The sequence below is a fragment of the Ctenopharyngodon idella genome, chromosome 9, assembly GCF_019924925.1.
Source record: "Ctenopharyngodon idella isolate HZGC_01 chromosome 9, HZGC01, whole genome shotgun sequence".
Classification (NCBI taxonomy): domain Eukaryota; kingdom Metazoa; phylum Chordata; class Actinopteri; order Cypriniformes; family Xenocyprididae; genus Ctenopharyngodon; species Ctenopharyngodon idella.
Window position 1 is genome coordinate 36083507 of NC_067228.1, and position 26671 is coordinate 36110177.

General features: G+C 36.7%; 2 protein-coding genes across 4 annotated transcripts in view; both read left to right on the forward strand.

Annotated features, from left to right (window-relative positions):
• The window catches only part of si:ch211-166e11.5 (gastrula zinc finger protein XlCGF8.2DB), a 75014-nt gene that overhangs the window by 24527 nt on the left and 23816 nt on the right, over positions 1–26671 (forward strand). The window lies entirely within an intron of this gene.
• LOC127519383 (NACHT, LRR and PYD domains-containing protein 3-like) lies at positions 2595–26214 on the forward strand. 3 transcript variants are annotated; one of them, XM_051907030.1, is made up of 9 exons: positions 2595–2918; positions 9140–9331; positions 9767–9880; positions 10322–10435; positions 11949–14042; positions 14552–14725; positions 15290–15463; positions 20634–20680; positions 23537–26214. In XM_051907030.1, exons 2-9 carry the CDS (start codon positions 9177–9179, stop codon positions 24091–24093), a joined length of 3429 nt encoding a protein of 1142 aa, XP_051762990.1. In that variant the 5' UTR covers positions 2595–2918; positions 9140–9176; the 3' UTR covers positions 24094–26214. The 3 variants fall into 3 exon arrangements, with proteins under 3 accessions (XP_051762990.1, XP_051762992.1, XP_051762991.1); XM_051907031.1 differs by lacking the exon at positions 2595–2918 and adding an exon at positions 2931–3718; XM_051907032.1 differs by lacking the exon at positions 9767–9880.

Sequence of the window (26671 nt, forward strand, 5' to 3'; positions counted from 1 at the left end):
ACAAACCATCACACCAACTCTTTCTCCCCTTTAAAAAAACAAAAAATCCTATAAAAACCCATCAAAAACAGTACCATTTTAATTCATAAATTACTTCAAAGAAAAAACACACAACACCTTTATTTGCATGACCTACGAACCATTAATAGTACCTGCAATTATCACAACACCCTGCTGGAGTTGCTCATTAATAACAATTTAACTGACAGTGGAACAAATGAATATTTATATTGATTATGCCTACATAATGAAACCCTGTATTTCCTGCCAGAGTTCATCTGTGCATACTCAGGATTCAACACATGTAAAGAGTCCACTAAAAATCTTATTGGCCTGCTGAATTATGCAGTGCTCAGAAATATCTTGTAAGATACTAAGTGTCTGTATTTCCATGATTTTCCCTGTCATTCTCTTTTTTTACCATTAGGCTCCCAAGCCAAATGATGATGCTGTTCATTAATATGTTCATCATCACTGTGTATTTAAATTCCTCTTCGTTCTCTGTTCAGTTGTCGGCTCTCGTTAACACATACGCTGAGTTTGGTTTTGTTTTTCATCGTGTTCCTGTTTACACCATGCTTTGCCATAGCCGGACATTAATAGCTTTTGTTTTCATTCACATTTTCATTTTTAATTATGAATTTACACTACGAGCATGTAGGCTAGATTATGCATTTATATATTTATGAAGAGAACAGATGAACAGAGTCACTTTTCATGTTCAACACCATACAAAACAGATGAATGTTTGTTTGTTTTTCCCCGCAGTGACAGCAGAGGCTACTAAAACACAACCTTTGTGCCTGAAAAAACGAATTTGGACGATGTTAGAGCTGGGCAAAAATATTTATTTTAATCTATTCTCATTTTTATGAACCAATATCGATTCTTAAATCTCAAGAATCGATCTTTCGGTCTATGCTGTTTTCAGTTGGTGAATGAACAGAACATTTAATTGGCAATGTCACGTAATGTTACATTTAACTCAATAGCCAGCTAGAAAAATAACTCTAGAGGGGAGCATTTTGCTAAATATTGTATGTGACAAATATATGCACCATATTACATATTCATGATATTTTATATCATTCTTCAATATTTAATGCATGTTTGATTAATTCCATCAAGTTTTTAAGACAGCCACTATTATTTTTATTAAAAAAATTACAAATAGGAGTAGAAACATAATTATGTAAGTTATTATTATAATTGTATTATTATAACATGGACTTAAACTGGGTGCTCACCTGTGTGTAATCTAAAAATGACTTTGCGTCTTTGTCTCAGACAGACAACTTATCGTGGCAGTTTTCATTTTATTCTGGAGGCTGAACCTGCGCTCTGCTGCCTAACTGACTGACTGAAATGCATCAATAAGCTAAAGGACTTTAATTCTTTAGACACATATGACATATGCTCGCTTAAATTTTAAGAGAGAGAATATTATATGAATAAATTACTTTATTAGAGGCTCTTCAACATGAACCCATACTAAACAGCGCACCTCTGTGTGCATCGGTTTGTGTTGTGCATTTCAATTAAAATCATTGAAATTATTAAAAAAATAAATTAATGCAATTTCTTATGTCTTTTGTATCAGTATTTATTTATTTATCCTCCTTAATTTCAAATACAGTTTCTAAATGTTATTTACATTAAAAAAAACTATTATGTTATTCATGATTACAGTATGTATAGCTTATATAAAGATAAAAACCTTGTATAGTGATCTTTTCTTTATACACCAATAAAATGAAATATAGTGTTTAAGTATGTTCTAGATATTTTTTTGACCAATATATGATTAAGGCAGCATAAATGGACGAATATGAACATCTGAACATAAAAGATTTTTACCAACATTAAAACTGCCAACCAATGTTAAACTGTTATTATTATGGTTATTATTATTATGGTTATGTACTGGCATAAATGCATAAAAAAAGACATCAAAACTTGCAGCTTGTTGGGTCTCCAGGGAGGATTTGCAGAGTTTTTATTTCGAGGACACTCTTTTCCAGACACACTTCTGCTATTAAAGCGGTTGTACATTCATCTCTTTAGCAAAGAGACAGTGTTTGGAACTGAATTAATTTTCTCTGAGCCACATGTTGTGGATGCATTCAAGTCAGAAAATGTTGAATGAGGATTTGCTTTAGCCACAGAAGAATCTCATATAGGTTTAGGTAACCTGAGGTCATTCTAAATGGCCCAAAAGTGATATCAATAACTGTGTAAGATGTTTTTAACTAGAGTACTTAAAATAGAGATGTATGTGGGGAGTAGGGATGGGAAGATTAACCGATATGTATCGATACGCGGTCATGCGCGTGCACGATGCGAGTGAATCGGTAGAGCAGCAGAGGATGAATGAAATTTTGGAAGCAAATCGAGATGCATTGGTTTTTGCGAGATGCATCGGTTTTTCCGAGATACAGCTTATCCTTTTAATACAGAATGTATTTCTTTATTTATTAACAAGTTTTGTCAACCTGTTTTTTGCGCATAATTTAATCGACCTACATAAAGTAGGCCTAAGCAACGGATTTGCGGATGTGTGTACACTACAACTCATCAGCTGCGCGGATGAAGCCAGTGATGAGCCCAAAGGTAGTTATCAGGAAGCGCGAGGAGTAATCAAAACAAACATGTCGGACGCCGAGATAATTTATCCTCCACTGAATTTTAAATGTAAAGTTTGGGAACACTATGGATTTTACAAGACGGACGACTTGACAAGACAGATGCAATTTGTAAAATGTGCCGCGCACCTGTAAAATACACGGGCAGTACGACTAATCTGATATCTCACTTGAAGCGGCGCCACGGTGGTGTTGTGGATTCGGAAGCGTCTGCCATTGCCCCTGCATCCCCTGCCTCCAGCTCTGACTCACCTGTAGATACCAGCTCCAAAAGTGGTGAGAAAAGTATTGAAAGTTTTGTCCATGCCCCGCTTGCTAACAGTTCCGCGCGCTCTACGGCAATAACTGTTTATCTTGGAAATACTTAAATAATATGTGCCATGTGCTCTAAAATGGCCCTCTACTGTAAACCGACACTCAGGCTCTGAGAGAAAAGCCAGTTTGTAAAAAAGTATTGGTTTTACTTGGTTAATAAATAATTAAACTAATTCAATGGCACCGCATCCTCTTTCACATCACCACATAAACTTGATCTAATTAGCTAGTGCTGAATTATGGCATCGTATCGTGATATGGGTGTGAATCGTATCGTATTGCATCGCAAAATGCCACACATGTATCGTTAATATATCGGATCGGATACTTTGTATCGAGATGCGTATCGGATCGGCATTATACCTTAGATGCCCAACCCTAGTGGGGAGAAAGAAACAGTAGAACACATATGTATGGTGATGAGAGAAAATAATAAATAGTATATGTAAAAATAAATGGTAAGAAGGGGAAGAATTTGAAATATTTATTGAGATGTGTTTAATCAAGTAGAATACGTTATTCTTTTACAGTGTCAATTTATAAGTTTGTTTTTAAGAAAAAAAGTAGAAAAAGGGGAACAGAAAATTATTTTAAACCATGATTACACACATGCACAGTAGGTGGCGATATGCACACAGAATGAAATGAACCAAAACACAAAAGAAGACAGAAATCGAAACCAAAAAATTTGAATTCAGCTTCTGAAAAGGCGCCATTTCAGACCGCTGTAAACCAAAGCTTAAGTTACATCATTCTCATTGGTAAGTCCAGTATGTCCTTCTCATACACACATCTAAAGTCCATACATTTAGCCCATATGACAACATCACGTTATATGTTAAATGTGGGTATGTTTTACTATTAAATTACTATCATTTTACTATCAAAGTCGATCAAGATTTTGCTGAGGAATCAGGCACAGTTAATAAATAGCTAACGTTTTTCAAGTAATGTATTTAAAATACATGTCTGAGAGATCTGCTTTGAATCCGATTCATTATTAATAAATCTCTGTCTCATCGCGCCACCATATGCGATAGATGAATTTATTGTTTACAAACAAAATGGAACATAAGCTGAAGTGCTGTTTATTGTAATAAAACACCCCGTTTCCAAAAGATTGTTGGAGTTTAATGCTACTTTATAATTTTATAAGGACAGCTAGGGTTGGAAAAATACGATTTTACACAAATTATAATCATTCATCATCACAGAAAGATGATTGCTTCTTCTGCACTAATAAAACCCGATTGACTCGCAACTGTTAATGGATTGGATTTGTGCGCAAAGCCCGAATTTAACCTCAGTCATCCTGCTCAAGTCAATGCAGAAGCTTATGCGCTGTTACCAAATTATTTCAATACTAACGCCTACTCTAGAAGTCGCTGAATCAACGGGATGAATATGAAATAGTGACTGAATGCGCCCCATTAAGACATGTTAATCTTCACTAAAATACTGATTTATTATCTTGACAAAATTACCATAGGCCTACACACAGATGGCTGAGATTCACTGGGAGGACTCTAGTTTTTCAAGGAAAGATTTTTTTAGAGATAATTACCCATTTAATTTAGGCCAAATTAAAGATAGGAATCTCTGCATTTGTGATGCATAGCCTACAGAATTGAACAGGTCTGTAAACCTTTTAAAAACATTTAAAGAAAACTGTAGAATGTTTTGGATGGCAACCTCTCAGTTCAGTGCTTTAAAATCAACAATTATTAAACACATTTAAAGATTAATGTAGTTTTAAGGAAAATGGTATTTAAAGGATTAGTTCACTTTCAAATTAAAATTTCCTGATAATTTACTCACCCCCATGTCATCCAAGATGTCTTTCTTTTTTCAGTCAAAAAGAAATTAAGACATTCCAGGATTCCAGGATTATTCTCCTTATAGTGGACTTCAATGGACGGTTGAAGGTCAACATTAAGCGTTCTACACGATCCCAGACAACTAATAAGGGTCTTATCTAGCGAAACGATCAGTCATTTTGTCCAAATGTCCAATGGTTTCTCTAGATAAGACCCTTATTCCTCGTCTGGGATCGCATAGAGCCCTTTGAAGCTGCTCTGAAACTGACATTTTGTTAATAGCCTTAATAAAAAAATTTAGCTTTTGTCAGGACTATACAGAATATATAATTATAAAACTATACATTGTCAATAATGTAGATCAATACATGTGTATACATTCACACATACATACAAATATTTATAAATCTATAAATATATTCCCCTTATTCCCTTTCTTTCTCTGTAAATTTGTAATTTTGTGATATATTCTGGGAGAAGGTTAGTCCAGTGATTAAAATGTATATATATTTTTTGATTTCCAGTTTAACAGAATTTTCTTGGCGATAGTTAGAGAGATGAGGAGTGGATTTTTGTATTTTATTGGAAGATTATCGATTTCTATGGTATCACCCAATAAACAAAGTGACAGAGTTGGAGGAATCCTACAGCCCAAAATGAAGGAAAGCTTATCGGTCAATGATATCTCAAATGAATAATCAGGTTGGCAGATCTATGTGGCATGCAAATAGTCATCAGTGCTACTCAATGTGCATTGTGAACAAAAGTCTGTGTCGCTTAGACCCGTGACGTGAGTTCTGTGAATTATCTTGTACTGTGTAAGATGTAGATTTGTATTGCTAGTCAGAGAAAATATATTACTACAGATTTCCTTCCAGAAGTGTTGGGGGAGAGACCCAAGTCATTTTCCCATTTAGCCATTGGTAGAATCATTGTTGTATTGGTATTTGATATGTTTATGAAGTTTGGATATAAATTTTTTTAGAATTAGTGATTTTCATTATCTCTTCCATCAACTGAGAGGGATATAGTGGGTTATTTATTATATTAATCCTGGATTTGATTATGGATTTTATTTGTTGATACTGGAGATACTGTTATCCCCTAAGACTGTACTTCTGGACCAGTGTGTTAAATGATATAAATTGGTTATTTTGAAATACATGTGTCACGGTTTGAGTTGTGTTTTGTTCTGTTCGGTTGTTCATGTCTAGAGTTTGTTTTTCATTAGTCATATGTTCTCCTTTGTTCAGTGTTTCCCGCCACTCGTTTGTATCCTTGGTAACTGATTTGATTAGAGTTTGAGTTCAGGTGTGTCTTGTTAATTTGCTCCTCAGTTCTGTGTATTTAAGCCCTGTGTTTGTTCAGTTCAGTTGTCAGTTCTCTGTTGCGTGTACCTGGTTGTTCTGTTTGTTTTATAGTCAAGAGTGTTTTTGTTTCTAGTTCTGTTGAATAAACCTTTACTGCAGCACTTAGATCCTGCATCTCTCCTTCGGTTTCAACCAGCGGTTACAAAATGATGGAGATGAGTTATTCCTTTCTGTTGTCATTGTTGCCAGAGGATAGGTTTATTATACAGTTGAAAGTCAGGATTGAGTTAGATTGGGGTGTATCTACATGGTGAGAGTGATGAATTATTACTCTTGTTCACTTTCCACCAAGCTATCAGAGTTGTCACAATTGTAGTATTCTTGAAGTAATTCATTTTCTTAATTGAAGCTGGCAGGAAAGCAAGATCTGCGACTGAGGTGTTTTTGTATGGATTTTGTTCCAGATTTATTTAACTAAATATTGTAATAGAGTTGCTAAGAAGTAAAATTGAAAGTTAGGGGCTTCTAAAACACCCTGTAGTTTTGTCTTTTGTAATTTTGTCAATGACATTTTTGGAGTTTTGTCTTTTCTAACAGAAGTGGGAAATTAAATTTATTTATTGGTGTTAATGGAAGTATTGAAAACAAATAATTAATTTGTGGTAATGTTTTCATTATAACTGTAGCAATGCAACCCATTAATGATAGTGGAAGCTTTGTCCAGCATTTGTGATCATCTTCAATCATCTTCATTTTTTTTTTTTTTTTTTTTTTTTTTTTTTTTTTAAAAGGTGTAGTTGAGGTTTTCATTTATACTTCTCCATCACTGTCCGTGTCGACATGCAACATGCAGACATACAGGCAGTGTCTGCAGTCATGTTGAGGATCAAGGCAAAAGCCAAAGAAGAAGCAGCTTGTCATGTACATTGTAAGATAAGCTTTAGCAGTGTTGCAGCTTTACTGACACATAGACAAAGATCATCTGACTGTACATGAATCATTAATATCAGATCACGCATTAGAATAAACACACTTACTCACATGTTGTTGCATTACTGTCGAGTCCATATCGTAAAAGTCTGTTTGCAAAGTCTGCGCTGAAATGCGATTGATTTACCAAAGAATCCACAGTGAAATGTACCGAATACAAATAAATAAAGCTCAACTGAGACATTCACATTGTTGAAAATAACCATATTCCTAGCATTAGGATCCTTTGAAAGGTAATGTTATTTTTAGTCCTGTATCGCTCTTCTCTCCTCGTCATCTCACTAACATGGCAGTGGGTGGGGCTAACGTTGCAATGAAGTTTCACCTGTCTATGATTGGCACATTCTGGGATGAGTCGTTTGCTGGGCCTGGTGTCAATAAAAGCTTTCATTGGATTAACAAGGAAGTTTTCAGTTCTGAAACCTACAGGATATTCTAATAATATGATGAACTCCTATATATCAACAGTATTTTTTTCAATTCATAAATAATATATTATACATTGATCATTCATGTTAGTTCATAATGAATTAACTAATGTTAAGAGATAGAGACTTTAACTAAGGTTAATACAGTTATTGTTCATTGTTAATTTCAACATTTACTAATAAATTTTTAAATTTTATTAATGTTACAAATGAACTCTTATTGTAAAGTGTTAGTGTGAAGTGTTCATACAAATCCAAACAATCATGCTTAAAGATGGCCATCTTTATACTGTATCTACACAAAGGTCAGAGCATGGTTACATATTTATTATCATATTTCCAAAATTTAAACATTGAAGTATTTGTTCTCATTAATTCATGGAGTATGAACTAACAACAAACTTTTGTATTTGTACTACCCATTAACATGATTTTAAAATAATGCTCATTGTAAATCATGGTATCTTTTGCATGTATGCATTTAAAAGTGACCTTAGTTAAAGTATTGTTGTTGTAGATATCGATCCAATCAAAATCCATGTGAAAATAGTTCTTATCTAATAAAAGAAAATAACATGCAACTGGATATACTGTATCTCTCAGTATCAGAATGCATGAACTGGAAAATATATACCTTGCAGCATCAGTGGCTTTGGATAAAAGCATCTGCTAAATGCATAAATGTAAATCATCTTTCAGACTTTCAAAGATTTGTTATGTGGGTGTGTATTCAACAGCCTCTCTAAAATACATATATATATATTGGTGTAACTGGTGTAACATCATGTGAAAAAATGAATTCTTACTACTAGTAGTGTAATGATACACTCAGGTCAGTGAATTTCCCCTTTGGGGATTAGTAAAATTATCAATCAATGTCACAATTCGGTTCGATTCACATACTGATCTTATGATACGATACTCTCGCAAAACTTGCAGCCCAGGAAACAGAATAAAAATGAAACCAAAACAGAACATGACTGTTATGATACTATCACAAAACTTTAAACAAATCCAAAATTATTAAGCTGTTTTTTTTCCAATGGGCACCAATGTTGTTAGGTTCACAACATCCATAGAAAAAAGAAAGCCATACAGGTTTGAAGGTAATTAAATGATGAGACAATTTTTGATTTTGAGTGAACTATCCCTTTAAGCTGAAATCATGTAAGGAATTGTATTTTTAGGCTGATTTAGCTAATTCAGGTCAACTGCCATTCTGAGCAATTTTCTCATTGGACAATGTCTTTCATGACGCAAATATGAAAAAAAAAAAAAAAAAAGTTAAAAGAAAAAAGACTGCCCACAATAGACATTACAGAATGATATTGTTTAATAGAATTGTTTGTGTGTGTGTGTGCAAATTTGTATAATGACATGGGTATGACATAGGTATTACAAGGAGAAGGTGACTTATGAGGACATTACCCCATGTCCCTATTTTTCAAAAGGCTTATAAATCATACAGAATGAGTTTTTGTGAGAAAGTAAAAATGTGCACAGTTTTCTGTGATGGGTAGGTTTAGGTGTAGGGCGATAGAAAATACGGTTTCTACAGTATAAAAACCATTAACCCATAATTCACAAAAACAAACGTGTGTGTGCGCGTGTCATTTATATTCTGTTTCTGAATGCAGAACAAATGTAGGGAGACAGAAGAATATTGCTTCTAAAATGAGTCTCTATGAGGAGAGAAAGGAGGAGGATGTTTTTCAATCCCAGAACCAAGGAGCAGCATCTCCAGAGCCCAGCTGTGTGTCTATGAAGAGTGACACATCCATGAAGCTACCACCTTTTCTCAGTGATGGAGCAGTGACCACTGGGCTCAGGTGAGACATGTTTCTGCAGAAAGACACTTTATTGATTAAATTTGTTTTGTTTTTTGTTTGATGTACGGACAAAATCTATATAGGCTACTTTTATGCAGGATTTTGCGGGTGGGAGCGGGACAAAACATGAATGTTGCGGGCGGGAGCGGGACAAGATAAGATATTTTTTTTGAGGGAGCGGGCGTGCACGGGACGGAAAAATCAGTTCCACGCAGGTCTCTACTACAGGCACCCTTTTATACTTTAGTCACACCAGTAGTGACATCTGTTTCCGGCCAATGTTATTGCATTAAATAAATCAGTGGACAATCTCTTTCATGAAACAAATCTGACAAAAAAAAAACTTAAAAGAAAAAAGGTCTGTCAGTGATAGACATTATAGAATGATATTTGTTTATTAGAATTGTATTTGTGTGTGTGTGTGTGTGTGTGTAGGGAGACACGAAAGAACACTGCTTCTCCAGAGCCCAGCTGTGTGTCTATGAAGAGTGACACATCCATGAAGCTACCACCTTTTCTCAGTGATGGAGCAGTGACCACTGGGCTCAGGTGAGACATGTTTCTGCAGAAAGACACTTTATTGATTAAATTTGTTTTGTTTTGTTTTTTGTTTGATGTACGGACAAAATCTATATAGGCTACTTTTATGCAGGATTTTGCGGGTGGGAGCGGGACAAAACATGAATGTTGCGGGCGGGAGCGGGACAAGATAAGATTTTTTTTTTTGAGGGAGCGGGCGTGCACGGGACGGAAAAATCAGTTCCACGCAGGTCTCTACTACAGGCACCCTTTTATACTTTAGTCACACCAGTAGTGACATCTGTTTCCGGCCAATGTTATTGCATTAAATAAATCAGTGGACAATCTCTTTCATGAAACAAATCTGACAAAAAAAAAACTTAAAAGAAAAAAGGTCTGTCAGTGATAGACATTATAGAATGATATTTGTTTATTAGAGTTGTATTTGTGTGTGTGTGTGTGTGTGTGTAGGGAGACACGAAAGAACACTGCTTCTCCAGAGCCCAGCTGTGTGTCTATGAAGAGTGACACATCCATGAAGCTACCACCTTTTCTCAGTGATGGAGCAGTGACCACTGGCCTCAGGTGAGACGTGTAATCAAGGGAGGTGTGTTATGAACAACTCATGTCTGTCCATCGATCACAAGAGCGATACTGCTGTTGGATAAAGATGTTGAGGAAGACTGTCAGACTCAGAATTTGTTCTGTCAGTGGATGCAAAGAAACTGCACCTCCAAAAACTTTGCATAGCCTTTCTAAAGATCTAAACATTACAAATGCATGGCTCAAGTTTATTTTTAATCATGTGCCTGAGCAACAGACAGATTTAGTACAGTTTAGTTTTCGCATATAAGAAATAGAACAGGGCATCAGTTTACTGTTGGGGATTTGTTGTGTCGTGCCGTCTTTTGTCGCGTCGCAGACATGGTATTACAGTGGTCCTCATTTACAAAATGAACGTATGACAGAAAATTGGGTGTACAGTCGTTTCCACGCAAAACTTGGCAATTTGGACATGAGTTGTGGCTACGATCAGATCTCATGTCAGGTCTCAGCTCATGTATGCAAATTTTTGAGTTGGCGTGAACTTGCATGCAGCATATCAAATCTGTTGGGGAATTGTTATGAAAGCATTTTGCTCATTTAGATCATTTTTCTGACCGACAACTGAAGCTCATTAGTCGATCATTAACCTTTATGATTAGAATGTCAAATTAAAGTTAAATTAAATTAGAATAGATTGGTGTATGACAAAATGAAACCGAAACCACAGTCGCACCCTTCTTCTGAGGTAAATTCTTTCAGGATTATTTCTTCACTACATCCCAAAACGATGTAAAGTAAATTAATCTTATGAAACTTTATGCATTTTATCAAGTTGATGTGGGCGTTGACTCTGTTTGCATGGATCACTTCAGATCATTACCATATGAATAGCGTGCACTGTCCACAGGCGTGTTCACATTTGCGGTAATGAGCTTACATGGGAAGGTCTGTACATTTCCTTCTTATCATACAGATTACATAAACAGAGAATATTTGTTTTTGTTTTGAATTAGATTAAAAGTAGACACTTATATGTTTCTATAGATATATTGGTCATGTCTGTGTGACAAGCATTCGCTGAGTTTTGTTTAATTTTTGTGACGCGCTCCAGAAAAAAGTTCACAGAGATTGAGATGGCAGAAAGTTTTCTTTATTTTACAAAAGCACAATGTTTTGATTGTAAGTGGACACAATTAAAATTAGACCCTTTAAAGTTTCGAATGATGTATTGCTTTTATCTGTATGACCATAAATGATGGAGTATTTTAAGTAGATTTTGCTGCTATGTGAAAAAAATCCACCAGAACGTGGCGGCGCATTCGTTGACCCCAGAGGGTTAATAACTTTAATGTACTTAAAGTGAGCACCAAGCACTAGGAAAATACAAGTATCGGATCAGGACTCTGTATCAGCAGATATTCAATATTAAACAACTCGGATCGAATCGGGGGCACAGAAAAACTTGATTGGGACATCCCTAATTTCTAATATCAATAAAAACACTGTTGGAAATAATTAAGTTTCTCTCTCTCTCTCTCTTTTATATTTGCAGTGTGGAGAATGATGTTCTGGTCCAGCTTCAGTCCAAATGTGGACTTTGTGAGCAGGTTATGAAAGATCCTGTCTCTATCAGCTGTAGGCACAGTTTTTGCAGAAAGTGCATCAACAGCTACTGGGATTTGTTCATTCCATCAAAAGACTTTGACTGTCCTCAATGCGGAAAGAGATCTAGAAAACGTCCTTTTTTAGAAAAAGTCACTGGAGGATACACTTCTGCTGGTTCTTCTCATTGTTACACAGAATCAGCCCTACTGGAGGAGACTAGTGAACTACAGCAGGATTCTCAACAACCAATAGATGATGAACTGCAGAGAGTCAAAAAACAACACAAAACCAGCATGAAGAACAATTATGAGAGATTATTTGAGGTAATCAATCTACAAGGGAATCAAACCCTGCTGAACAAGATCTATACACAGCTCTACATCATAGAAGGAGAGAGTGAAGGGGTAAATGAAGAACATGAGGTTTTACAGATGGAAATAACCAGAACACAAGACACTCCAATCAACTGCAATGACATCTTTAAACCCTCACTTGAACCAGGATATGAGGAGAAAGACAAAATAAAGGTGGTTCTTACTAAAGGCATTGCTGGAATCGGAAAAACTGTCTCTGTGCAGAAGTTCATTCTGGACTGGGCTGAGGAAAAAGCCAATCAGGACATAGATTTCATGTTTGTGCTTCCATTCCGAGAGCTGAATTTGATTCAAGATGATCAGTACAGTCTTCACAGACTTCTGCTGGACTTTTATCCTGAACTTAAAGATCTGGACTCAAAGATTTATAAGGAGTGTCAAGTTTTGTTCATCTTTGATGGTCTGGATGAAAGCAGAATTAAACTTATGTTTTCAGATGCTCAGAAAATTTCTGATGTGACTGAGACTTCATCAGTGGGAGTGTTGATATCAAAGCTCATGAAAGGAGAGCTGCTTCCCTCTGCTCTCATCTGGATCACCTCCAGACCAGCAGCAGCCAGTCAGATCCCCTCCAAATACATCAACCGTGTGACAGAAATTCAAGGATTCAATGATCCTCAGAAGGAGGAATATTTCAGGAAGAGAATCAGTGACGAGCATCAAGCCAGCAGAATCATCTCACACATCAAAAGCGCAAGAAGCCTCCACATCATGTGCCACATACCCGTCTTCTGCTGGATCTCATCTACTGTTCTTCAAAAGCTCATGAAAGAAGATCTGGGTGTAGAAATCCCTCAAACTCTGACTGAAATGTACATCCACTTCCTGCTGATTCAGATCAACATGAGGAATCAGAAGTATGAAGAGACAGATCCCGTGAAACTCCTGCAGTCCAACAGAGAAGTGATTGTAAAACTTTCTGAACTGGCTTTCAAACAGCTGATGAATGGCAATGTCATGTTCTATGAGGAGGACCTGATTGAGAGTGGCATAGACGTCACTGACGCCTCAGTGTATTCTGGGATTTGTACTGAGATCTTTAAGGAGGAATCTGTGATTCATCAGAGGAAAGTCTACTGCTTCTTACATTTGAGCTTTCAAGAGTTTTTGGCAGCATTTTTCATGTTTGTTTCATATTTACACAATAACAGTGAAGTTCTGAAATTGTTTCTGAGAGGAAAGTCCAAAACTCAGTGTGAGAATCTTCAGCTGGATGTACTTCTGAAAGGAGTAATAAATAAAGCCCTCGGGAGTAAAAATGGACACCTGGATCTTTTTCTGCGGTTTCTGCTGGGAATCTCACTGGAGTCCAATCAGAGACTTTTACAAGATCTACTGACACACAAAGAGAACAGCTCAGAGAGCATTGAGATAGTGATCCAACACATCAAGCAAGTTCAAAAAAAGAATGTCAGTCCTGAACGATGGATGAATCTCTTACACTGCTTGCTTGAAATCAAGGACAGTTCTCTTTTTGAAGAAATGAAGACATTTTTAAGCTCTGAAACAAATAAAAACCTTTCTCTTGCACAATGTTCAACTTTGGCAAACATGATTTTGATGTCAGGGGAGGTGCTGGATGAGTTAGATCTTGGAAAGTATAACATAAAATCAAGAGATGGTCAACAGAGGCTGGTACCTGCTGTTAAGAACTGCAGAAAAGCTCTGTGAGTGTAATTAACTAAATATATGTTTAAAAATATTGTAAACAAATGTGATACATTTGAGCAAAGCATGAAGTCATGGTAGCTGATACCTTCACATAGATTTACTGATTTGTTCGGTTTTCATTTGCTTTTGCACTGTGCTATTAAATTCACATAGTAAACTAAGGCCCGATTTCACAAACAGGGCTTATATTAAGCCAAGATTAGGCCTTAGGTCAATTAGATAATTTAAGTAGCTTTTATAACCGTGCCTTAGAAAAAACAAAACATTACTGGTGTGCATCTTGAGAAAAATCAATGGCACTGACATTTTAAGATATGTCAATGCAAGTTGCTTTCAGTTAAAACAGCTCAAACATGCATTTTAGTTTGGGACTAGATTTAAGCATTGTCTGTGAAACTGGGCATAAATGGTCAGTAATGTTAAACAATGTAAAATTAGATATAAAAGTTGTGTTGTGAAAAACTGGTAGAATACTGACACAGACACTTTTTGTTATCTTGTTCAGATTGGCAAGCTGTAACCTTACTGGTCAGTGTTGTGAAATTGTGGCATCAGCTCTACAATCATCAAACTCCTGTCTGAGAGAGCTGGACCTGAGTAACAATGACTTGCAAGATTCAGGAGTGAAGCTGCTTTCTGCAGGACTGAAAAGCCCAAACTGTAAGCTGGAGATACTGAGGTATATAAAAGGGTTTAACTAGTCTTTCTAAAATATCAGGATATAACAGTTACACGGTTAATTACTCCCTCAAAAAGTTATCAGAACTTTAACCCCAAATGTCGTTCTGTCATTTTTTGAATGTAACATATTTTAGGGTTATGTGTGTTCATAGATTATCTTGCTCTTGAAGTGTGTCTGTAGATAAGGGTTCCCCAACCCCAGTCCTGGGGGGCCAGTGTCCTGAGCTAACCCTATTCAAACAAAACCAAACAAGCTAATCAAGATGTTCAGAATTACTTGCAAATTACAGACATGTGGGTAAAATGGGGAGTGGTACTAAAGTCTGCAAGACACTGTTCAAACTTAAGTTCAAACCTTGACCAAACACACCTTCCTGTTATTTTCAAGTAATTTTGAACACCTTGATTAATTGGTTCAAGTGTGTTTGGGTTGAAACTGAAAAATAATGTAGGTTATATGACTGTTGTTGCATGTTTGTAGATTATCTGACCATTGACGTGTTTGTAGATTATTTGACTTCTGATGTCTGCAGATTATCTTACTGTTTATTTGTGTTTGTAGATTGTCTGGCTGTATGTTGACAGAGGAGAGCTGCTGTTATCTGGCTTCAGCGCTGAGTTCAAACCCCTCACACTTGAGAGAGCTGGATCTGAGCTACAATCACCCAGGACAATCAGGAGTCAAGAATCTCTCTGATGCACTGAACAATCCTAAATGCACATTGGAATTACTTAAGTATGTATAGCAGGGGTTTTCAAACTTTTTTGTCAGCTGAACCCATTTGACCAAATAATTTACTTGAAGTACCACCTGAGATTTGAAGTATATATTTCAATAATTTAATGGCACATTTGCATGTTTACTTCAAAAATATAGATTATTTATCCTTTTTAAAGTTTTTATCAGTAGTATTTTACATAGCTATTGTTATTACACATTTGAACTAGGGATGTGACAGTGAGTGTGGTATGCGTAAGTCATCATGTACAGCCCAGGCAAGATATTTGAAACAAACAGAGAACTCTGGTTGGTTAGCATCACTACAGCCATGCCCACTCTGCTACAGAGTACAGATACAGATTTTGATGCTTGGTTTGAACTTCAGCAGATCCTCTTGACCATTGGCTGATTATTGTGTTAATGAGCAGTTGAACAGGTGTACCTAATAAAGTGGCCAGTGAGTGTATAATCTTGACCCATGATAGACTTTGGCAGTTACTCTACCAAGTCCATTTGTACTCTCTTTAAAGGCAAAGACAGCTATACAGAGAAGATCCTCTATTAGACCTTGCAGTTTTGTGGTGCAAGGCCTTGAAGTGGCTGTGTCCTTGAGCTCCTTTACATAAGTGTTCATATGAGAGATATTTTAGATTACAAGTCCCATTTGAAGGGAAGAAGCACTGGCAGGTCCCTCATCACCTATAAACCAGGACCCTGAGCTGGCTGCTGTGGCAAGAAGGATATAAGGAGAGGGCTAGATAAGTCTCACTGCACTTCTGGAGTCCAAAAGGGAACAATTATTTATCCCAACTCTTGCTGATTCTACCCCTCTTGCATAGCAACAGTCTCAAATTTCTGAGGAAAAGCCCTAACCTCAATGAGTCTATTTAGTGAACTGTCGGCCACGAATCAAGTAATGGCACTTCATTACCATCTCTGTCCCCAGCTATCTGGCTTTGCAGTTTGTTCAAACCTTGTTGTAGGGAATTAATTCAAATAGACTTCATGAGGAGAGATACTTTAACTGAAGATACTTTAACTAATAAGAAACATTACGGAATCAAAATCACCTTAAAGTGGAAATTAAGCAGTACAGCCAATATCCTAGTTATATGCATGCTAATAAGCAACTAGGTAATAGTGAAAATTGGACCCTAAACTAAAGTGTTACCAATATTTCTTACCGTGACTCCATTTACCCTCAGGACTCCATACATTGGAAAATCTCCAAACTTTATCCCTAATCCTGCTATCTTGCTTGGCCTTTCCAAGCAAAAATAAATAAATAAAAATAAAAAAAATTACACAACTTTTCCTTCACTGCTGGAGTCCTGACTTATTTTTGTTTGCCTATTTTTTGATCAGCCCAGAATTGCCTTGCAAATAGCATTGAAGCCCTCTATTGGTCGTCTGCTTGGTGACAGATATTATGAGTTTATCTATTACTTGTTACAATTACAGTAACTAAGCAGAAAATCAAAGACCAGAATCAAAACTATAATAATCTTCATCAATCCAACAGAGCCAACCAACCCTGTGATGTCACAGGTTGTAGTACTGCAAGATGGCAGTGCCCTTGCTACAAAAGCTATAACAAAACATTGTTTTTTTCTTTTAAATGGCTACATTTATTGTGTTAGTTATATAATTTTTTTCAATTAGAGTGGATGAAATCAATCCATTTTTTAAATAATGTTAACTTGACTGACTGCTTCGTTTTCACTTAAGGGTCAAAACTTAATAGATACACATTTAAATTGTAGATAAATGGCTATTTGCATTGGCTTTGCCAAAGAAGAGTCTGGATGTGCATGGGGCATGGAGATTCTTGATGAGTTTGTGAGGAAGTGAGCGCTGGGCTTTTGTCGAGATTATTGTTGTAGATTATTGTTGATTATTCTTCCGCAGAGGTGGGGGACTCGAGTCACCTGACTTGACTCGAGTCATACTTAAGTTGCACATTTTAGGACTTGAGACTTGCTTGACAAATATTAACAAAAGACTTGACTTTGACTTGACATTCATTAAATGACTCAAAATAACTTGTCTTTTGTTTAATAAATATCTGTTTTTGAACGCACCGCAACTTAACCACGTGAAGCAGCAGGCAAGCAGGGAGAGCTATCGTGAGCTCTCTCATGGACAGAGCATGCAGTCGTGACTGAACATGGAAGGCGCTATGCCAAGAATAATTAAGTTAAAAAAAAAAATAATAATAATAACATTTTGGATATGTTAAGAGTTGACTTTGAATTGGTTTTGTGTTCATTAAACAGAAAATTGGGTTAAAATCAGTGCTGTCAACGTTTTCCAGTTTAACGTCAAAAATATTCAACACAAACGCAGCATCCGTTTTTTCTGTCATCCTTTGGCTAGCATTACAAATATGATCACGCTCTTATTCATGCAAATGCTTTTAAACCATTTAAGCACGCCAAAAGAGTAAAAGAGAATGCGCTGTCTGTGAATGTCCTGTCACACACACGACACACAGAAAGACACGCGCCTGAACGTTACGCTTGAACAAACAATAACACATAATGTCAAAAATGTCCGTTTTGTCGAGTATCCTCATTAGAGCAGCCTTGAATGAGTTAAATAAAGTCTTAAACGAAAGTAAATAGTTGTGAGAAAGTTGGACGCACGTGAGATCCGCGTCAATTGCGGCACATCTTAAAGTGACAGCAACCAATGCTGTCTGTCATTGAAGAACAAAGGTAACAGAGAAAATGATCACATTTAATTTTTTGCAAGTGCAATGCATTGTAAATGGTTATTCACTGTTTATAAGGAAATGCCAGCTTTTTTTTGCAATAGTACTTAGGGCTGTGACGGTGGCAATTTTTCACTACCGCTGTGGGAAATCACCAACAACCGCTGGTGTTTGCGGTGGTGGGGTCCGGGTTGATTTTATATATATATATATATATATGAAGAGGTTGCGTTAGTCAGCAAGAAAAATAACAAAAGGAACCATTTAAAACAAAACGAACTGGATTAGAAACTTAATTATGTAAGTAAGTATAAGTATTATAACTTTATTATTATAAAATGGACTTAAACTGGGTGCTCGCCTGTGTGTATCGTTTTCTGGAGACTGAACTTGCGCTCTGCAGACACACTGGAGCACACTCACCACCAACTGGACGGGGTGAGAATTACAGTTACAAGCAACATCAGCCTCAGTAATCTGTCAAAATGACAGTTTTTTTTCCGTCACTGCTAAAACATTTCCGTAAATGACAGAAAATTTTCGGTTAACGCGACCTTTGAGATTATATATATATTTACGTCACACTACCGCCGGTGACACTCCACGACCGCGGTGGCAACTTCACCACCGCGGTGGCACGGTTGTCATGCCTACCGTCACAGCCCTAATAGTACTTAGTATGTGTACAGTGTCTAATAATTGGTTTTCAGTGTTAGACTTTGAGTGAAAAGCTTATGGATAGTTTATGGGGATGCACATAAATATATTGTATACACACACGCACACACACACACACACAAAGAAAAAAAATCATACAGGCTTGCGAACCCAACCATGCACATGCAAACAATACACTTTTCACTCGCACACGCACACACATTCATTTATTTATTTTTTTATTTTTAGATTTTTATTGTATTGACAGCTCAGCTGTATGTGGACACCTTTTGAGTAGAAATGCAATTTTTTTTTTTTTTGGTGCAAATAAAACTCCCATAGTCCATAACTACTGTAGTTTTAACTTATTTTAATATAAATTCAGTTAAATCATCAAACATTTGTATGACTTGCCAGTGACTTGTTTGACCCAAGCTACGACTTGACTTGAATTGCTTGACATAAAGCAGTGACTTGACTTGACTTGCTTGATTCTAACAAAAATTGACTTGGACTTGCTTGAGACTTGAAGGTTAAGACTTGTGACTTACTCCTACCTCTATTCTTCCGTACATTATTGTGTTGATGTTGTATTGCAAAACACTTTTGGGGGTAAGAGAAGGATCAACAATGTACTTATAGATGTTATTACAGAAATTAACTACAGCTGTAATTAATTTTACAATGTAAAAACCTGTATGTACACAATATGTATTGTATCAAATTATTAATTTAAAGGGGGACTCAGTTATATTTCAAATACACTGTTTGGAAGTTACTCGGGCCGAGTCCAACAGCAAACGTCTAACCAATCAGCTTTAGGGGGCGTATGACGGTCGAGGAGAGAGAACGAGCAAGAGGGAGATTAGAAAATAAGAAAGAAAAAAAAAACTGCAGACTGAGAGATGGGACACAATGCAAAAGAGCTCAAAAGAATATCACTGCAATGAAGGTTTATGCCTGGGCAAGCGCTTTAGGACCCGGTTTATATATGAAAAGCTTTCCAGTGCTGGAGAGAGCTAAGTGGGAAGGCCTGAAAACAGCTTTGATCCCGCTTCTCATGTGAGTACACTAGGTTTTGATTGTCTGGAGCTGCTGTGCTGTTTGCAACTAACAATGAACACTTTGTTACTCTTGTGTACTGCATGTTAATTTTTTGCGCTTCCTTGTCGTTCATTCATCAACTGCGCTTTATTTTTCGTGAAGTGTCAGCTGTGATAAACAGACCTCCACTCTCATATTAAATGTGTAACAGAGGCCAGATAGTGAGAGTTGTGCAGGTAAACCACTGCGCACTGACGGCCGCTAGAGAATGAAGTGTTTAGCGTCATCGGTAATGCATTCGCCGAGTATGCCAGCAGCGATTGGACCAGGGCAGGATCAGAGCAGAGTGGTTAAAATTTTGGAGGCAGAGCAATGAAGAGAGGGGTGGGTTTGTTTGGGTTGATTTCAAATATCAACAATGTCCAATAGTGTAGTTCAAATACTACTTACTGCACCTTTAAATGTTAGTGCGTAGTAGTTAAAGACACTTAATATAAAGTGGGACCTTTTATTTTAAATGAAGAGTGAATTAGAAAGAAGAGAGGATCTTGTGCTTCTATGCAGAGTGTTCAACTGGTGTGAGCAGGGCTGTGTCTCAATGAGCAGAGAAAACTGTGTGTGCAAAGAGTCGGGGGACCACCATGTAGCACCACTTAAACCAGGAAAACTTTCTATGTTATGTATGCGAATAATTTGTTTACAAATTCATTCATGTTGTATGATATGAACAGAATGTGACATGTCTGTGCTTGTTTTTTTGTTTTTTTTCAGTATAGCTCATGGAGGAGAGATTAGGATTACATCAGGACCAAAAAAATGTAGGTCTACACACACAGACAATGGCTGGGCATTATACAGCTATCAGTGGACAGGACTGCTTTAAATCATTTACGTGTTCAAGTAATTTAAAAAATGGATGAACTTAAAAAAGGTACATTTGGAGGCACATTTAAGGGGTGTTTTTCAAACTTATAGGTCAGAGCACACAAAATAATTGTATACTAATTATTAGTAGTATTATACACACAATCATTTTGTCCAACTTCTCTGTTTTAAAGTACCATGCATCAAAGGTGCATAGACACCTATTGTATCTGTTAGTATTCTTATTTTCTTATGAACTCTATGGCAGCCTATAAAAGGAAAGTTATGAAATGTGGCACAGAGATAGAGAACAGTCTGAACATATACCATAGCAAAATTAAAATCTCCATCTAGGGCTGTGACGGTCGGCATGAGAACCGTGCCACCGCAGTGGTGGAGTGTCACCGGCAGTAGTTTGACGTATATATATATATATATATATATCTCAGAGGTCGCGTTAACCGAAAAAATTTTTTAGCAGTGATGGAAAAAATATGAAGTCCGTCTGTCATTTTGACAGATTACTGAGGTTGATGTAGCTTGTAAATGTAATTCCCACCCCTGTCCAGTTGGTGGTGAGTGCGCTCCAGTGTGTCTGCAGTCACAGTCACTGGTGCCAGTCACAGTTTATTATACAGCAGTTTGTTATACAGCGGCGTTGTTATTGACGACAGTCATTGTCAGAAAATATCAAACCGCAAAAGTCATTAGAAAACTAAGCATGCTGATTACCATACATTAAAATATGTGCTGTAAGTAATAAATGGATTAACATCTTTCTATCGCTCTCTCTCATGGACACACATTAAGAAAGAGAAACAATAAATATACTACAAAAAAAAAAAAAAAAAAATATATATATATATATATATAAAAGGAACTGCCTGAAGAGCTCAGAGACAGAATTGTGGCAAGGCACAGATCTGGCCAAGGTTACAAAAACATTTCTGCTGCACTTAAGGTTCCTAAGAGCACAGTGGCCTCCATAATCCTTAAATGGAAGACGTTTGGGACGACCAGAACCCTTCCTAGAGCTGGCCGTCCGGCCAAACTGAGCTATCGGGGGAGAAGAGCCTTGGTGAGAGAGGTAAAGAAGAACCCAAAGATCACTGTGGCTGAGCTCCAGAGATGCAGTCGGGAGATGGGAGAAAGTTGTAGAAAGTCAACCATCACTGCAGCCCTCCACCAGTCGGGGCTTTATGGCAGAGTGGCCCGACGGAAGCCTCTCCTCGGTGCAAGACACATGAAAAAACACCTGAAGGACTCCAAGATGGTGAGAAATAAGATTCTCTGGTCTGATGAGACCAAGATAGAACTTTTTGGCCTTAATTCTAAGCGGTATGTGTGGAGAAAACCAGGCACTGCTCATCACCTGTCCAATACAGTCCCAACAGTGAAGCATGGTGGTGGCAGCATCATGCTGTGGGGTTGTTTTTCAGCTGCAGGGACAGGACGACTGGTTGCAATCGAGGGAAAGATGAATGCGGCCAAGTACAGGGATATCCTGGACGAAAACCTTCTCCAGAGTGCTCAGGACCTCAGACTGGGCCGAAGGTTTACCTTCCAACAAGACAATGACCCTAAGCACACAGCTAAAATAACGAAGGAGTGGCTTCACAACAACTCCGTGACTGTTCTTGAATGGCCCAGCCAGAGCCCTGACTTAAACCCAATTGAGCATCTCTGGAGAGACCTAAAAATGGCTGTCCACCAACGTTTACCATCCAACCTGACAGAACTGGAGAGGATCTGCAAGGAGGAATGGCAGAGGATCCCCAAATCCAGGTGTGAAAAACTTGTTGCATCTTTCCCAAAAAGACTCATGGCTGTATTAGATCAAAAGGGTGCTTCTACTAAATACTGAGCAAAGGGTCTGAATACTTAGGACCATGTGATATATATATATATATATATATATATATATATACACACACACTATGAAAGAATATATGGCATGGTGGCTCCCGTCATGTTTCATGGGACTCTTACGACATTTCGGAGTTCAGGCGCAATACACGGATATACATAATCAAAATCTATGACAAGAGTCCAATCTACCATGACACGCAGAGAAAATATGTGACACAGATATTATGAAACCATTCAAATAAAACACAAATTCTTTCATTTTGATATCAGTAGTTAAGGATAAAAGGCTGGAGTTGTTTTTAAAATATTCACAAGTCCTTTTTGTCGAGTCAAGTCTGAAGTCATTTCATGTCGAGTCCAAGTCTATTAAAATGCGACTCGAGTGTGAGTCACTGACTCGAGTGCCCATCTCTGCCTCTGATAGACTGACAGATTACTCTAAATTGTAATGCATACACATGCATTTCCTGTAAAGCTGCTTTGAAGCGATATGTTATGAAAAGTGCTGTACAAATTAATGTGAATTGAATTGAATTGAAAATTAACATTTTTGTTTTATTATATAAACTGCTGACAACAGTTCTTCCAAATTTCAAATACAAAAAATATTCTGAACTCCTCTGAAGTTAAAAAAATTTGTATTGGGTTAAAAATTAATATGCAGTCAGTAGTTTATAGAATGTTGTTATAGCTTATGTATATATATATATATATATATATATATATATATATTATTACACACATAAACTACAACAACATTCTATAAACTGCTATAACCACGATACATTTTTAGAGTTGAGTTGTTAGTGAAAGCACACACTCTACCATATCTGTTGCATATTTCTTGAAACGATGATACTTCTGGAAAGATGTTTAATTGTGGTTTAAACACTCATCTTGAGAATGTTGTTGTTAAAAATGTTCTCTCTTCTTGTGCTCAGATGCCTGTGATCTCACACTGGATCCAAACACAGCTCACACTTATCTCGCTCTGTCTGAGGAGAACAGAAAGGTAACATACATGAGAGAGGAGCAGCCATATCCTGATCATCCAGAGAGATTTGATGAGGTTCATCAGGTTCTGTGTAGAGAGAGTCTGACTGGACGCTGTTACTGGGAGGCTGAATGGAGTGGATGTGCTGATATATCAGTGACGTATAAAGGAATCAGCAGGAAAGGAGGAAGTGAGGACTGTAAGTTTGGATTCAATGAAAACTCCTGGAGTCTGTACTGCTCTGATAACAAATTTACTGTCCGCCACAATAATAACAGAACTAAAACACGTGTCACTTCAGGCTCCTCTAATAGAGTAGCAGTGTATGTAGACATGTCGGCCGGCACTCTGTCCTTCTATAGCGTCTCTGACACAAACACACTTACACACATACACACATTCAACACCACGTTCACAGAACCTCTCTATGCTGGCTTTGGGCTTTATTTCCGCACCTCAGTGTCTCTGTCAGATTTCTGTTTCAGACAAAAGACCCACACCTGACTGAAATAATCCCAAGTAGCTAAGTGCATATAGTCCTGCTCTATTTAGATTCCCCCATGACCTGATCTGCCTTCAAATTCCTTCCTATGGCAGTTTTATCCAAAATGACTTTGAGTACAGTATCATCCACTTCCTTTCAATATGACACATATCATGTTGAATATGTTACGATTCAATATATCGCAACAGATCTTATAGAATTATATTGTCATTCACATCATATTAACAATATATTAAATCTGTTGTTACCACTCATAAAAACTGATTTCTTTTACTGTTTAATTATAGTAAAATTGCACATTTAATTAAATGACAATTGACACCCTGTGAGGAAAATCAGCTTTTTTTTTTTTAAATTTGCTTTTTAATAAAATACTTAGTTATTAATAAAGTAACTTTTTAATAAATCAACAAAAAAACATTTATTGGTAAATTTCCCCACACAGCATGTTTGTGTGAACATTTAACTTCTGATTAACTGTTAAAGTGCTGGGAAAAAAGCTTACAAAACCTTTGGATTTAAAGTGTAGAGTAAACTTAATGAAAAAAAATGAGAACACTAAAAGTCCTATATATTACACAGCTTAATTTTTGTTCTAAAACAGCAATGTATACCACATTACACATCCCTGAATGTGGTGGTTGTGCTCTTCTCTCTCTCTCTACATTGTTCAGAGAAGCAAATTGGATGTTCTGTGAACACTGCAACTTTTAAAAGTGCTGCTGTTCCTCAATCTCGTCTGAAACAGAAAGGTGACCAAGCCTTCACTGTAGCAGCTCTAAGGCTCTGGAATGAGCGACCTCTGCCTTTAAAAACATCCCCTACATAAATGCGTATCAGAGTGTCCTAAAGACTCTTTCTGCTCTGTAAATGCTCTGTAAATTGTTGCTTGTTTTTGGTCTGTGGTTATTTGGTATATTTTTTTTCTGTGTTTCCTTTTATCTTTTATTGTACTGCACTTTGGTCCACATAGTGGTTTTCATCTGAGAGACCCAAATTTAATTTCAGCATTTGATATTACTTTAAAGCTGGTTTTAAATGTTGAGAAATAAAATTTATGTGGTTATCAAATTCTAGAAATTCTTTATATAGTTCTATTGCTCCTCGAACTTTGCAAGGGAAACTGATCACATTAGTGTCAGAGTATAAATACCTGGTCATTATAATTGATGACACACTACATTTTAATTCACACAATAATTACTTGAAACAAAAATTAAAGAAAAGGTTAGGATTTTATTTTAGAAAAAAGTCTTGCTTTTCATTTAACACAAGGAAGAAGCTTGTGTCTGCGACGTTCTTACCGATTCTTGACTACAGGGATGTAGTGTATCAGCATGCTCCTTATCTTCTTGCTTCCCTGGATGCTGTGTATCATGGTGCCCTAAGATTTTTATGATTGTAAATTCTCTACACATCATTGTGCATTATATAATGGAGTTGCCTGGTCTTTTCTTGCTGTTCAATGGAAAATGCACTGGTACTTATTGATGTACAAAGCTGTTTTGGGTTTTTTACCACCTTATCTCTGTTGTTTGATTCAACAAAAAGCAGTTGGTAACTATTCATTGCGTTCACAGTCTTATTATAATCTCCATGTACCTCCGGCTAGAACTAATCTAGGTAAAACTGCTTTTGAATATGCTGCACCTTCAGACTGGGACTCTCTTCAAATGAAATTAAGGCTAAATCATTTGGTGTCTTTCAGTAATTTTAAAACACTTATACATGCACTACAAAATGACTTAGTGATTTGCAAATGCTTCTAAAGTTGTACTTTTCATGATATTTTATTGCGTGTTGTATTGTTGTTTGTTATATGCGTATTTGTGAAACTGGGCTGCCTATCTGTAAAAGAGATTTTTAATCTGTGAGGTTCTCTCCTGTTAAAATAAAGGCTAAATAAAAATAAATAAAACAAATCTCTCCTGTGTTTGGTGAGGGAGGAAGTTTGTTGAATTTTGTTTTTAATTTTGTTAAGAAATATTTCCATTTCTAAACAAAGTCATTAGACCTGGCTTTTGTTTGTTATTTTGTCATATGCCCATCCCTGAAGCCTTTCAGATAATCTGCTATATTAATAATGAATTAAAAAATAAATTAAAATTTTTTTTGTTGTACACGTGTGTTCATTATTTATGTTACCCCCTCTTTGCCTCGAGCCTATAACACAGCATCAGATGTCAGAAGAAAAACTCACTCTCTTCTCTACACTGGCCAAAAGGGGATATTACAACTCATGAGCCTTGTAAAGGTGTAAAGAAAGTTACATTTTATTGCACGTCTTGTCATGTCATGATTTTCAAAAAGCCTAAACTGTACTGAATGTGGCTCCAAGGAACTGCATATTGTGATGCATATAATGACTCAATACATGCAGATTTATAAAAATATCATAATTGTATCAAAAGTAAAAATGCATCAAATGTGGTCAGTAGTGAAACTGTGTGAGTGAGCATTGCAATGTTGTGTTGCAAGATGCATCCCATTCGCCGTGAGAGAGACCCAGAGAGAAAATTTTGCTATATATTAAATTAGTGTTTCTAAAATAACAAGCAGGGATGGACATGGATCATT